This window comes from Anguilla rostrata, chromosome 7 (genome assembly GCF_018555375.3).
Source record: "Anguilla rostrata isolate EN2019 chromosome 7, ASM1855537v3, whole genome shotgun sequence".
Taxonomy (NCBI): Eukaryota; Metazoa; Chordata; class Actinopteri; order Anguilliformes; family Anguillidae; genus Anguilla; species Anguilla rostrata.
This window is the reverse complement of record NC_057939.1, coordinates 34567751-34583998: the sequence shown is the minus strand read 5'-3', so window position 1 is coordinate 34583998 and position 16248 is coordinate 34567751. Positions and strand designations below refer to the sequence as shown.

General features: G+C 38.8%; 1 protein-coding gene across 2 annotated transcripts in view; it reads left to right on the top strand.

The window, feature by feature from the left end:
- The first annotated feature begins 573 nt into the window (after positions 1 to 573).
- LOC135259583 (C-terminal binding protein 1) overlaps positions 574 to 16248 on the top strand; it is a 205655-nt gene continuing 189980 nt past the window's right edge. For both annotated transcript variants that reach the window (XM_064344105.1, XM_064344106.1), the window contains exon 1: positions 574 to 769. In XM_064344105.1, the coding sequence (XP_064200175.1) occupies positions 763 to 769 (7 nt within the window). In that variant the 5' untranslated portion in view covers positions 574 to 762. The remainder of the gene's footprint in view (positions 770 to 16248) is intronic.

The following is a 16248-nucleotide window of genomic DNA, read 5'->3' as shown; positions in this document are numbered from 1 at the left end:
AGAAAATAGTCTGTGAAGATGCAGGACCTCAACACCACACTCCACACATGCTTGCAAGCAGTAGAGCCCTATCAGTGTTCTCAAAGAATTCTGCTTCAAATCTGAATCAATTTGAAGCAGTATTTACCATTTTCCTTACTGGATTGAATAAGTTATTATTCATATATAAATTATTGCTGCCACAGTTTCTAGCTGCCAAATAGACTGGCTAGCTAGCTCACTGTTACTAACTAGCTCTAAATATCAAGATCATTGATTTAAGTCCTGCAAGGGGTTCTTGAACATAAATGCAAATATTAATATTGTTTTTGGCCAGAACACATGTCCCGTAAGTTCCCCGACAGGCTACAACCTGAATAAATTAATGTAATATAATATTACAACTTGTGGACATTTGTGTTAGTTGTCTTGCTAACATTTCTATCTTATCACATGTTCCACCATCTTTGTTGTGCTCTCCTGCGTCACACTTGGATCTTTCATATCCCAGCTCACCCGCCTTCATTCCCTCCCTTTACACTCGTCCCTTCCTTGCTTGTTAGATTTCTTTTTCCTGTATAGATCTGTGTTTTCTCCCTTAGTCTCTCGGGTCTCTCTCTGTCTGGTTGAGTAATGAACCAGGATATGGTTGGCCACTGCCCAAAGCAGCGCATCCTGATTGGCTGGCTCTCGGCTCCCTTGTGCCATGATTGGGCACTGTGTACTTAGCTGCATATTTTACAGAGGAAAAGACAGTCTGGATTTAGAAAACCGAAGGTAGTGATGCAAGGTTTGTGAATTTTTACCATTGCATTTTACCTTCGTCCTGTCTGTTTTGTGCGGTTGTAATACTCGACTTGCGAGGCCACTGTGTGGGCCGGCTGGGGGCAGACTAGCGGCTAAGTTGTCTGTGTACAGGGAGGAGCGAGTATGTGCTTCGGAGATGGCTCGGGGTGGGGTAGCTGCGGATCTCCCGGGCACGTCCGACCAGTGCGAAGTCGACTTGTAGTTGGAGAGAGTGACGGGAGGTGGCTTGTTGTATTAAGAAGATGCATGTGCAGAATCTGGTTATTTCTTCATTTATCGTATCGTTCTTTTCGCTCGAGAGTCAGAGCGAGGGCGTTTGTGTTTGTGTGCGCGCGCGTGGGTTGGATTAGCCTGTTCAACAATTGATTATTTCACGGGGTGTTTGGTTTTGATTGCAGCCGCCTGCTTATTTTGCCAGATGCTCCGACAAATGTGAATGGCTGTTTCTGTCCCTTTAATCTGATACCAAAATTGTTATTTATATTAGCAATAATTCAAGACGTTTTATCTCCTCTCCCCGTCGACTATTTCAGATTTACAACACGTGTCAGCGCAAACACGAAGAGCTAAGTAAGATAAACAGTTAGGCTGTTTACGAATTGTGAATGAACTGCTGGTTTATCGCTGGACTCCGGACACTGGATCCAAATTGAATGTATCATCTGTTCGATACCTTCTGGATAATATCTGTTCCACGGGGACCATTTTGCTGCGGATTCTAAGCATGCTGTTTTCATGCTATTAAATTTGTTCTAGTTTTACTGGCATAACCAAATTGGGCAAGGTTTATAGTTATGTTTATCACTTGCACAAACTTTGTTTTAAATGGCATCTTCCTTTTATTGCAAATTCTTTTTTAGCCACGTAGCCTAATCAGGTCTGTTCTGATGTAGACTAATCTAACTTCCCACAGTATGCTGTGTATCATTCTCTTCTGATTAGTTTGCAACCTCAGGGAAAATTACAATGGTATGCAGGTTTTGAACCCAACCAAGCAGAAAAAAGTTATGAAAAAAATGTAAAACATATTTATCACATCTGTGACAGAACTGTGATTGTAAACATTTTTGGCACTACAAATTGACTTTGTATATTTCCATGCATTGTGGGAAATGTGACTTTTTTATTTTCAGCTTTTAAAAAAAATGTAGATTCATTTTTGTAGATCATTATAGCCTGGCTGAATTGATGGCTGGGAAACATGTTCTTCCATTTACCTTTCTAGCGCACCACCTGTCACTTCATACAGGACACATTTCTTAATCTTTTGCCTCTGTTATTACCCTTACTGGCATTACCACCGTTGCCTTCTGTTTTCACTGTAATTTGATTGATTGAGAGGGCAGAATGGTAACTCGCCAGCGTACAAGGTGTCATTTACAAGGTGCAGTATATGAGTTTGGAATTATGAGGCAAATCCAATTACATAACTTGGTGAAAAAATTTGTGGGGGGGGGGGGCAACATTTGACTTGAGGAATAATTGCAAAACGGCATCTATTTACAGTAATGCCAGTTGTGAGCAGTATGGTGTAGTGGCTGTAACTTGGCTAGTTCGCTTGTGAAGCACAGTAAAGGTGCGGTAAAGCGAATGTCGTGTAGCAGGTTACCGTGTCTGATGACACAACCCGCTGATTCAAATAAAAAAATAAAAATGAAAAAATTCAAAAATAACAATATTGCCCTTGGTTAAGGGATATTTTGCCTTTAGCTGACTATGCAAGAAGTTGTGGAAGTTGCTCTGGATCAGAGCGTCTGCTAAATGCCTGTAATGTAATGTAATAGTAACGTGTTTGCCTAAGAAAATCTCTGGACGAATGAATTGTAACTTGTTTGTTACAATGGCAATAAGTAATCTGTATAACAGCTCAATATGGCTAAATTGGTCATAAAGTAAACAAAAACATATGCCAAGCATGAAACAGCGTATTTGTTTAGACACCACCAGAAGCTGAACAGTATTCCAAGTATCACAGGAGGACAGTGATTCCCAGTTGAACTGTACAACCCATTTCTTATCCATAGTATGCAATTTTCAAGATCAAAAAGTGTATTTACTAAATACACCCTAACACAACCTACTTATAATTTCCAAGCTCAAAAACTGTCTGGTGTTTTCACTTTTAAAATAAGTGGATGTCGATTACACATCCTTAATCTATTGTTTTAATAGATTAGTTTGTCTTAATCTACTGTTTAGCTTGGCAACTTTGCTCACACAAATAAAAAATCACAATTATTGAGACACAAGGTGGGAAACTCAGCTTATAGCCTAATACTCAGGCTGGCATGGCAGCCCCTCAGAAACCTCACACTAATCCCCTTGAAAAGTGCAGGGCACACACACCATTCACTCACACACTCATACCTAGGGGCAATTTAGAGTCTCCAATAAACCTAACCCGCATGTCTTTGGACTGTGGGAGGAAACCGGAGTTGGTTTATGTCCACAATACAAATATATATATTTTTACAATCATTTGCTTTCCTTATTGCTAAGAGTGACAGTATTACGCTTATGACGGTAACAACATATGACCTAAAACACTAAATATTTCAACAACATATTCAAAAAGGATGAAGCCACATGCAGCATCAGCATCCTAGTTTATCTAAAAACCCCTGTCTTGTCACATTAGCTAACGAACTACCTAAACTGGAGATAAACAATGATAACATTATTTGACTAGCAATGATGCAGAGTTGATAATAATTAGCTACGGTATCAACTGAAAAAACATAACAAGAAAACTCACAATACCGATCTGCGGGGCTTTTCATATAGCCTAACTTTTTGAGTGACTTTTACTTGGTCATTAAACATGTTGAGTTTATTTTGTTTGTCGTGTTGCCTTCAGTGATTGTGTTTTTACCATTTTCTCATTGTCCATGTGATCTCATTTATTGGAAAAAGTCTACAAATTTCCAGGTTTTCCCGAACACGCGTTAACTCCAAACTAGTAAACCACCTGGCTGGATGGGCAGTAGAAGCTACCGGATAGCTAAATTTACTAACTAGGTAACCAGCAATTAAGCTAACTAGGTATTTCCCAAAGGGAGCCAAACGGTGATTGATTGTGCTTTTCCCCCATTTTTGTACATTTGCAGACAGTGACTGGTCATACTCACCCCTCAAGTTTGCCAACCAGCTGAACTGCCTCAATGTGTGCTGTGAATTGGGTACCAACAAAGATGTTCTAATGCTAAGATGTTGTTTTGGTCTCTCAGTTCTATTCGATCCTAATGTCCAAAACAGTTTGGAGAAGGCCCTTTCCTTTTTCAACATAACAATGCCCCCAGGCACACAGCGAGGTCCATATAGAAATGTTTTTATTGAGAATAATGTGGAAGAACGTGATTGCCCTGCAAATAGCCCTGACCTCAACCCCATCCAACACCTTTGGAATCAGTTGGAAAGTCAACTGTGAGCCAGGCCTAATCGCCCAATCAGTGCCCGACCTCACTAATGCTCTTCTGCCTGAATGGAAGCAAATCCCTGCAGCAATGCTCCATCTAGGATAAAGCTTTCCCAGAAGAGTGGAAGCTGTTATAGCAGCAAAGGGTGGACCAACTCCATATTAATATATTTTCAGTGAGATACTGGATGTCAGGTGTGCAGATACACTACATAGCCGAAAGTGTGTTCTCAGCCATATTTAGAATACTTTTGACTTGTATAATTTGAGATCATCATGCATAAATATAAAAATGATGAATTAAAAAAATGTTATATGTGAGAGGCCAAAAATATGAGGGGCCACATGCCCCCTTAGTTTGAATAGCCACGACTCCACTGCCTATGGGAGGCGCAATTTTGAGGGTCTTTATCATTCTTTGGGAGCAAACAAATAGATGCCATGAAGGTAAATTTTTCAGGGAAGTCCTGAGCCTTGATCAAACCGATTTTTAATTGGTGGTGACAAAATAGGGTGAGGCTCTAGTCAGTGTGTCTTATAAGATTTGAGTGGGTATCCATCACTGAACTCTGTGGTAACTAGAAAGGAAACTGCCTTCTGAAAACGGCGCTTTTTCTACAGCCCATAGTTTTTTCTCTGATTGGCCAATGTGACATGTCACGTGAACGTGGGCAGCTTGTCTCTTTTGCACAGTATAATGGCTGCCAGTGAAATTTGTAGCTATAGATAGTAGGGCTGGCCCCGAACGTTCGAATGGTTCGGAATTTGTTCGGTATATTGGCATTCAAATCTCAATTCAGGATTCAGATGATTCATTTAAAAAAAAATATTATTATTATTGTTTGTAATTTGAGGATAGGTTAGATAACCTAAAAAAAATGAAAAGACAGAGCATGCAACGTGCATCACTACAAATGCTTCAGTCCACGTGTCCATTAGCACAATGGCAACTGCGAAGAAATCGGCTGTGTAGAAACACTTCAAAATTACGGATGACAAGGAAAAGGCTCAATGTCAAATATTTAACAAGCAATTAGCATACCATGGCGGCACAACAAATCTGAGTGCTCATTTGAAATCTGTAAGTAGGCTATGTCTATAATTAATTTGTCGGTGAAAAGATATCCTGTAGCTAGCCTAGTAGGCTAGCCTAGGCAGTTAGTTAACAAACTAGCTAGCTAATTTTGCATTGGCTAACTGCTGTCATAGGCATAGGCGATTGAGAAATGTAATAATAATAATAATAATCATAATTATTATTATTATTATAGCCAATTTATTATTATAGGTGCATCCCCTGGTTTCGCAGCCCTCTGCATCATCAACCTCCTCAACAACGCTGATTATATTATTTATTTTGTTTATTTGGACTTTGTGCAATAAAATTTAATTTTGGAAATAACTGTTGTGTTATTTGATCCTTTCAATAAACGGGTATTTGAAAATTGAAACCCTTCATTCACGGCTAGGCTATACAATTCCCCCCACTGGATCTATAATGAACTGCAGCTTTCGGTTATGAAAGCTAATAGGCCTACGGTATTCCTAATTTTTAAACGTGTTTTTGTGAGAACGAACGTTCGGAGCTTCGTTTGGAAAACCAACGAAAGTCTGAAGCCTAAAAAATGGCATTCGGGCCAGCCCTAATAGACAGTGGCTAATTTTGAATAAATTAGCTAGCTTTGTTAGCTAGCTAAGTCAGTTATTCACACACAGCACCGTAGCATAGGGAAGAACTTCAGTTAACACTGTGATTACCACCAACTACACTGACAGTCAGTCAATCACAGATGTTTTTGTCCCACAGAGCTCAGCTGATGTAAGCTCCTGTAGGTTTTTGCCAGTCACTGTAATGAGCTAACCAACCACCATCATTTGTATATGAGGCTAACCGCAAACTATAATACCATAGCTAACCTTTTGCTGTTCACTTAAAACGAGTATAATTGAATACCATCAATTTTCAGACTGCTCATTTTTCTTAATCCATCGGCCGTCTTTGGTAACTCAGATATTCTACTCATAAGTCCCACTGCTGTCCGGCTATCCGTGGACCTGCCTTGTGTGGCTATCTGATAGGCCTTAATAATGCAAAATATTGATGGAAATGCGCATGATGAAAAAGAAGCCTATTTTGCAGCCCGAGAATGTCACAATTTGACTATATTGACAGAATAAATTATAATCTTGTAGTTTATTGCAGCCGTGGTTAGCAGTAGAAATCAGTACCCAACCTTAAATGCACTTTTTACTGGTAGCCTAACCCGGACATTGCGATATTTTTTCAATTGAAATGATCTAAACTTATTTCACAAGGGAAACTGGGTTTTGTTTGTTTAAATGGTTGATCTATAAGGTTGATTTTAATGGTGCAAACCATTTAGATCATGGCAGAAAGACAGGTGCCAGATAACCAGCAGCTCCAGGCAGATTCTGATGATAAAACTTAAGAGAAATGAGCCGCGAGTTTGCTAAAATAGCTAAACAGCCACAGCTTAATAAGCTACTTAGGTAGGCTACATTTGGTATATGATCTAAATGTATTTCACATGGGAAACACATGGTTTTGGTTATGTTTCTGCAGCAATATACAATCTGACGATAAAAATTTGTTTCAGTACAGCCTGTATTCAGAAATGCCATCACAATATGGGAGACATGAGCTGGGAGTAGCAAGTTGCTAAAATACTTAAACAGATATTTAGCTTGTTAACTGTTTAAGTTGGCAGTAGTGCTGTGTGAACAATGTTGTAAACGATTTAGCAAACAAACATGCTGTAGGTTAGGATACTGCCAAAATGAAATAGCCTAGCTATATGGATATAGCCTAATACTTTTCATCGCCACATAGTTTAACAACACTTAAGATGTTTTGCCTTTGGAAATATTACTCACTTCAAAGGATTTGAAACTTTTTATTATTAAGCACAAGGTAAAAACACCAAGGCAACATTTGCTAGCTAGCTAAGCTAGCGAAATTCATGACTGTTAGCTAAAAAGTAGTTATCTGTACCCACAGTTTTGCAAATGTAGTCTGAGAATAAAATGAAGCCACTGTCCAGATAGGCCCCATCATGTGATGTAGGCTAGTTGTCAAGCTACTATGGTTGTCTCAAGACCGTGTTACAAATATCATCATTTCATTCTTAACCAATCAGAGATCAGTTTGCCTAGTCAATGCAATCGGAATGGTGATATTTAGTCATATTTTTTTCTATTCTGTTCAGCCTAGAACATTTTCTGATCCAGGAAAAATGTCAAATGTTATTGCCTGCTTCTATTGATTACCACAATATAAGCTTTTGGCACATAATTTGTGCTGGGGCGAGTTCAATGAATTTCTAGAACACTCATAGGAAATACATGGCTCATCATATAGGCTAATTCTGTTTCCGGGCCGTGGCAGCCATCCTGCGGTTGTGCCACATGTCGAAGTATCAAATTGAATAGAATGTAATGGAATCACGTGACCACGTTTCCCTTCTAGTTTCTGGCTGGACCGCAACAGTGGGGCCAGCCCTACAAACACGAATGTCTGTGACTGACTGACTGATTAAGTGATAGAGTTACATCGCGCATATCTGTGATGTCGGCCGGTTCCAGGTTTTAACCTGGTTTAGTTTAAGCTACCATTTAAACTGACTATGATAGGAAGATATCTAAATGAAGAATACATAAAACTAGTAATTTAAATTGTAAGTAAGCTGCCACTTTTAAATTGTTTAAATTGAATCGAGAAATGCATGAAAGAAGCTCAACGTAAGTTGTTTGGTACTACCCCCATAAACAGCTTTTCTTTTCTTTTGTGAGAAATAAACGGCAAGTTAGTCAGCTAACCGCATTTAACGACAAACATGTTATCGCTAATGTTAGCCTTTATGGCGATCACACATCGTTAGGTTTCAGGTAAAAGTAGAGTGGGTAATTTAGGGTAATTTTTGCCCCGCTAACGTTTATTCATCTGTTTTCCCGTTGTGACTGATTCATTTTCGTGGCTTGCTAGCAAACTCTGCTAACGTTCAATTATTGCAAAATATTTCTAACTCGAATTTTGTGTTTTCTAAAGTGTTACTCTATTAGCCCAGTTTAATTTAGCAGACGTTAACCTAATAGTTACAAGCATCGCTCTTTGCTTTGTATTAGTCATGATTGTGCACTTTAACCCGAAGTTAGTCTACAATAGACAAGTTTACGAATTAAGTAGGCGATCTGCTTTACTCGAGTGTGTAGATTGGACGGCTGATCTATTTCTTTAAGTAGACTATTTATTATATTGGAAAATTATTTGCACTGAACTTTTTTTTGCCTGGACTGCAACAGCGGGGCCAGCCCTACAAATGCGAATGTCTGTGATGAAGTTACACCATTGGTCGGCCAAGTTATGAAGTTGCACCATTGGTCGGCCGGTCCAGCCATATACTAGGTTTTGACCTGGTCTTGTTATGTAGTTCATTGGTATCCATCCAGAGCAGGCATTAAGGTTTGCCTTATGAGCATTAAATATACTAGGAAGTGGTACCTTATTACAGGGCTCTTACAGGTGCTTAAAGTGACCAGAAATTTAAGTACTGGAATATCTGGAAAAACAGACCCTTTTTCATGAAGTGCTTTAAAATATCCTTAAAGCTAAAATGATCTAGTGTCTAAAATTGACATTTAGTAAGAATGATGTGTGTGACAGTTTCCCAACAATTTGTTCATTAAAATTTGATATCAATAGAAAAAAGAAAAAAGAATACCAAGAAAATACTATTATACTATTAGATGCAAGTATACAATTAGAACGAGTAGAATCAGGCAAACAATTCAGCGAGGTCAAAAGTGGCTTGAGCTACACAGAGGAATCTCAAAGACTTAGCAAAGACATAGACAGAGGACCGGGCTTAAATACACTGCGAAAACGAGCAAACAAGGCACATGACAGAGACAATGAGGTACAGGTGGGCTAGTTAATCATTTCTGAGAAAAAGATTAAAAAACACAGGACCAAGTGACTTGAAACAATTTAGGAGACATTGGGCGGCATTGCTTCGGAATACAGCTCCTTTATTTTCTGTGATGCAAGATAGCCTATGTTGTTCGTAGTACAGTAACTTGGCGTCATTTTTATATCAATACTTTTAATGGCAGGCCTAGATTTAGGTAGTTTGAATGAATGACTTATGGACAGTGCTTTGTATGTGAGAGTAACTTGGCATTTTTGTACGTTGAAAACGTGTTTTTAATTAGATCATATGTACTAGGCCCACCCATTCCCCTCAGTGAGTTAAGTATTCAGTTGCTTTTTGATGTGATTTATGTAATATAAATTAATTCTTGCCTTTGCCTTGCATAATGAGGCCCAATTTGATTGGCTAGGTGCTGTCTTATGTAACTGTTCTAAACATGATACTTCTGACTCCTATCCACGCTGTTTTTGTAGCAATTTTCTTTTTAAATTTAATCAAGTGTGCCAAATTATATGACCCGGAACAGTAGCTTTGGCCGCATCCCGGTGTAGCAGCAGACACTGTGGAATTTTTATTATCTTCAGTATCCACTTCTGGACCAAACCACAGAACTCTGAGTTTGACAGTAGTCAGGAGTTAAACCTCCAGGTCCTACTTCTCTGCTTCTGTATAGATAAATTCATATCCATAATAACTGGGGCATAGTCAGATAATAGTGCCTATTTGGCTAAATGACACTAAATGAGTGCGAACAATGGAAACAAAATTGTAGTCAATTCTTGAGCATGAGGCTTGGGGATTAGAGAAAAAAGTATTGCTCTTAACAAGAGGGTTTCATTTTCTCCATATATTGACAACACCCATGTCATTGCACATTTCTTTGAAGACCAACGATGATCTAATATTTGTCATGGCTACAGATGAGGATTTCTTCCGGCCCTGAAGACACAGTTGAACATGCCAGTTAGGAGGCCAATGCCTCCGTAATGCTGATTAAATAATAAAACCTTATCAGACCTAAATCCTAAGTCCTCATTAAATGCATAAAAATTCTGTATGGTAATATGTTGTCTAAAAATGTATCCCATTATTAGAACAAATCTGCCCTCTGGATTGTTCGTTTTTTGTTCAAAAATAAAGGGTAAATGTTTGCTGATAAGAATGGTGGTGCCTCTTTTGTGCATATTATGGACTGAAAAATAAATCTTCCCTAACCAATCCCTTTTAAGCTTTGAATGTGTGTTCTCTAACAAGTGTGTTTATTGAATCATAGCAATATCTGCCTTCTCCCTCTTTAGAAACGTGAAAATTTTTTCTCCTCTTGATGACATGTCCTAAGCCCTTATGCTGTTCGTGTATAATACTGTAATTAAGAAATAAAGTGGTCCTAAAAAGAGAAATAGGCTGAGGGAAGCAATCAAGAACTCTGTTTTTCCATGTCTTAGTAACACAATACTTGTTTTCCTGAGCACCTGAGGCCCAACAATTTTTTTTAAACATTGGTTGTCCACCTTCACAAAGAGTGAACTACAACTACATATTTCAAAATATGAGTGCACTTCCCAAAGACTGCATTTTAACCATTTTAATTTTGCATGCTGGTGAGCCAGGTTAAATGGCAATGTCCCAATGTTGCTACACAGTAGTATACAATTAACAATATCTACAATTGTTGTAAATGTATGACTGTTAAAGCTGAACTTCATCTTCCATTCAACCATTGAGTCAGCCATTGTTTCATTAGCATTAATTTTCTGAAAGCTAGTTTTTCAGCAATATGTAGGAAGATGAGCAGAACCCACATGCAATGATTTATATTAGTTTTTTATATTAAGAACTGATACATGAAAAGATCATGTCTTACCACACACTTTTATCTTTTCAAGTAAATTGTCTAATTTTTTCAAATAAATTGAGCATATTTTGCATAAATATTATTTTGCAACAAATTCACTTTAATTAAATATTGACAAAATATTGACCATCTGAATAGGGCTCATTTGACCTTCTCTATTGTAACTTACATTGCACCCCAGCTGTCCCCACACTGAAAGCATTGCTATTAGCTTCATTAGCTACATTGTGTATTTAAAAGCACTGCAACTTACCGTTGGTTTATTCGCAAAGTACATCTCCAGAAGTTAAGTGGACTTGTCTTACCCTTCCTAATGTGTTAGAATGTTGCATGCACCTTTTGTGTTGGCGGGTCAAATTTGACCCATGTTTTAACTTGGCACAAAAAACTCAAAAAACAATGATTATCATCCAATATTGTTTTCTTTTTTTTTTTTTTTACCTCATAACTAACTTAGTATCCATTCATAACCATAAAATCACTTTCTTTTTAAAAATGTCATTGTCCCAAGACCATTTACCTTACAATATAGGCTACCACTCGTTTTCAGTAAAAAAAAAGAAGTCTAAATTCACTCATATTTCCTATAGTGAGACAAGGGGTAATTATGTTATCTGACTATAATATACTAATATTAGAACATACATTTCTAGACTAAATTGCTTGTGGATTTTTAAAATAACTTTACATTATTAACCAAAGTGGCATCTGTGGTGTTATGGGTCAAAATTGACCCGTATAGATTTATGTTTTAAAAAAGATTTAAAATCTTATTTTTTTTTCCGAAAACCAAACTTTATTTTGTTCAAAATAACAAATTCTAATGAATATGGATGAGAGGGTTTCTCAAATAATATGTAGCCTAGCCAGTGCAGTCCAACCTACATAAACAAAGGTACCACCATGAGTATCCATTTGTAATGTGGAAAATGTCCTGTTATATGTCTGAATAATAATCCATACTCAAAGCTCACTTGAAGGCCTAATTAAATATTTGACTCTAACATCTCTTTGCCAAAGATTGCATAAGGTTTGATTGAAGGCTCAAATAGAGATAAACTCTCTCACCAGCCCCCAGCCCGGGTCTCCAACCATAGCACAGTGACTGGGAAAAAGTCTCAAATCAATTCAAAATACATTTCACAAACAATTGTCACAATACACTTCACAGACAACCCTGGCCTGTCCTAAACCCCCACAGGAGCAAGCCTAAAGCAACAGTGGCAAGAAAAAACACCCTGTGGCAGATTGGAAGAAACCTTGGAAGGAACCAGGCTCTGGGGGGGCATCCATCCTCTTCTGGTTGGCTCAGGGTGTAGCTTGGTGACCAACATGGTCAGTCAGTCAGTGGTCACATTGATAGAATTTGTGGCAGCTAAATAACAATCCTGGAGTAGTGGCTCAGATGATGGCGGGGTGGCAGTGGTGGGGAGTGGCAGATGGAGTCAAAAGTGGGCAGGGTGGTAGTGGCAACAAAAGATGGGCCGACGGGTGTGTGTGTTCAAGATCAATTTCCTTTTTAGTGTGTGAGTGTGTGTATTCACGTTCAAGTAAATTTTTAATGTGTGTGTCAGGGTGTAAAATTAACACCTACCACCTGCCAAATGCGGGTGATTTTGCGGAGTGGCTGGTAAATTTGTGAGGCTTACATGCCACAGTGGCGGATGCCCAAACTTTGTGTGTACTGTGTTATCGCGTTATTTACATGGCAGTAACCTGGCAACCCATCTCGCGTCACGGCCCCTAGACGATATTTCAATGAGAAGTGGCGACATGATCAGGTGTTTGAGCCTTCTAGCAAAAAGTATTGCTCCCACTGTCGTATTTAGCCTTTTAGCGGTGACTGGTGAGCTGAAAACTTTCCTTTAAACTCATCATTGATCTCAAACTGTTTTAATTAATTTTCAGTGATTAACAAGCATGCAAACAATCTGACTAATCAATTGGAAAGTGACACACAGCTTCTTCGCATTGTGTTAGGGAGATTAAATGATAAATGCAATTTAGAAAAATCTGTTTTAATCACTAAGCAATGGCGGAAACTTCCCCTGATTTTCCTTGAGTATCAATACAATTAATCTACAAAATAGGCTAATCAATACTATCATATATAGCTAGCTCTCCCCAAATAGGCAGTTTTAGTGAGTAGCCTAGGCCTTATAGCCTACATTTATTTTCATTTGCAGTATGAAATTGGGCACATTTTTAATCAACATTATTTGTGGATACATGCACTTCTTTCTCCGCACTCGTATTCATGGCAAATATATGCAATGCGTAGATTGTAAACAATCTTGAAGTGCAGGTTTTGTTTTTGCTGGTTATTCTGTAAGCTAACACGGTAGATAACAGACTGGTGTATCTCGTTTGTTAAGTGTAGACTACTTGGTGATTAAAACAGATTTTTAACAGATGGATTGAATTTATGATTTAATCCCCCTAACACGGTATGAAGACGCTGTGTGTTAGGCTACTTGCCATTTGAGTAGTCCGATCATTGGCATGCTTGATAATAAAGGAAAATTAATCAAAACAGGTGGAGATCAATGATTAGTTTAAAGGAAAGTTCTGCGCCCCACCAATTTTCAGCTCAGTCACCGCTGCTTTAATATAGATTTTTTAAAAGTGGCTGGTAAAAAAGGTGAGTGGTTGGTAGAAGTTGAGAATCTACCAGACACAGTGGCTAGTGCATAAAAAAGTTAATTTTACACCCTGGTGTGTGTGTGAGTGTGCTGGTGGGGGGAGGAGGGGGAGGAGGGGTTCACAAATCTATACTGCGAGAATAATGTTGTTCCCGTGAAGGAAGACAGAAAGAGACAGAGAGAGAGAGGATGTGTGTCTGTGTGTATTTCCCGTGGGGGCAGGGGTGCCAGTGGGATTGGGAGTACATACTGTGAGAAAATATTGTTCCCGGGGAGGAAGGGGAGGGGTGGGGTGTCTAGACTCAAAGGTGAATCTTGTTTGAGTCAAATTTGATACACAGAACTACCCACAACTTTTCAATGCTGCATGCCATTCTATCAACAACCAATATTCTCTGCCGGTCGTATTTGACCCATAACACCACAGATGTAACAGCTTCTTTTAGAGACCTTCAGAATTGAATAAAATGGTGACCATTGTTTTTGTTGTGTTTATATGGCTGTTTTTGAGGATATCATGAAGCCTTGTTCCAATAAAATACATTAGATGGTATTTATGACATATTTAACTTGAAAACGGGTCAAATTTGACCCTAACACAATAGGAGGGTTACACACTGTCAACTAAATCAGGCTCACAGTACAACAGTGGTAGCAAAGACTAGTAACTTGTATATGGCTGTGCTGAGCTTTTAAGTATTCAGATAGCTATCCCAATACATTGTGTGTTGATTTGTAATGAGACAAAACAACTTAATGACAGTAGAATACTGTAAGTACAATTTATCTGGAATAAAGTAAACAAACTTCTTGACAACCATACGCAAGAACAACTTGGTTTGACTAATCATTTCAGTGGATTGTAATTCCTTGGTCAGTAGCACTTGATCTAAGATTTAGTATTATTTTAAAGGTCAGTGGTTTTAGCTAAGCTGTAATTGGAATGACCTGCGGTAGCAGGCCATGATGCATGCGTTATTCTTAGGTAAAGCCTACTGAAAGGCCATATTCGCCTCTTGATCCTCTGACCTATTGAGGTTGAGGTTGCCAATTGAAGGGCACAAAAGCACAACAGTACCAGTCTTTGCACTCTGCTGTATACATTGTTTTTTTTCTGGAGTGTAAGAAACTGTACTATTCGCTTGGGGACACTGAAGCTGTCATGCATGCGCCTTATGTGTAAAACCAGCCTGGGCTTGTCCAGTCTGAGATTTTTTGTCGTGGGGACAACACATCCAGACAGGAGAAACATGAGAGTGCTCTACTTGTCCTTCAGAAACACAAAAAGTACTGTATTCCTTGTAAGCCAGCAACATTCCATTCAAATTAAGGAATTTGATAACTACACATCATCGGTGATGTTCTCAATATAACGGTAATCTGGAAAATGTTTGAGGTTGATCCATTTTACTGATGAGCATAGCCACTTCCAACTGTCTCCCTCTCCCTAACATCAGCACCAAGACATTGGTCTGCAGCGACATTAATTCACTGCTTCCAGGGTTTTTTCCTGACTCAGAATAGGGCTTAGGTGGTGACTTAGTGCAGCAGCATCAATTGAATGCGTCATCTCCCTGTATTTAGGTACATTTAGGGCCAAATTTGCATACAAAAGACTGGCAGCGCAAATCGCGAAATTAATGTCTTATTTACAAATGCTACAGCTAATTACGCAATCAGTGAATGGTACTGTCTACTATTCACATTTTGCATATGAAGCACAGCTTACTGTAAATGTCCAGTGTTAATTCAACTCTTCAAAAAACAAACAAAAAAAAAAATTTGCTTTTGATACTGTGGACCACCGCATTTTGATTGAGAGGCTCAGGTAGTGGGTGGGTATTTCTGGATTGGCTTTCGATTGGTTTTCCTTGTACCTGTCAGACAGGACTTTCTCGGTTACAGTCCATAATTATGCCTCATCAGCTGAATCACATTTTGTGGTGTTCTCCAAGGTTCTGTCCTGGGCCTGCTGCTGTTTACATTGTACTTGCTTCCTCTCGGGCAGATAATAAGCAATTTTAATGATGTCTCCTTCCATTGTTGTGCAGACGATATTCAATTATACTTTTCGATTAAGCCTCAAAATGTTTCAAGACTGGTTGTTCTACTGAATTGCCTCGACTCCGTAAAAGATTGGATGGCAGACAATTTTCTGCAGCTAAATACTGAAAAAACAGAAGTTTTTATTTCTGCCCCAGATGGCGTTGTCCCAAAGGTGATGGTATGTCTTGGCTCTTTATCCGCTTCTGTTAAACCCACCCTCTGTAATCTAGGCGTTTCTATGGCCAGGCATTGAGTTTTGACCAGCATGTAAATTGCTTGGTTTGCTCCTGCTTCTACCAGCTGAGAAAAATTGCCAAACTCAGGCCCATTGTCTCCACAGCTGAGTTGGAGATGATTATACATGCATTTATTTCCTCACGTCTTTATTACTGCAATTCCCTTTTCACCTGTCTTAGCAAGACATCCCTTCACTGCTTACAACTGGACCAAAATGCTGCTGCTAAGAGCCTGACCAGGTCCCCCAAAAGGTCTCGCGTAACACCAATCCTGAAATCTATACACTGGCTTCCCATCAAATTCAGAATCCATTTAAAG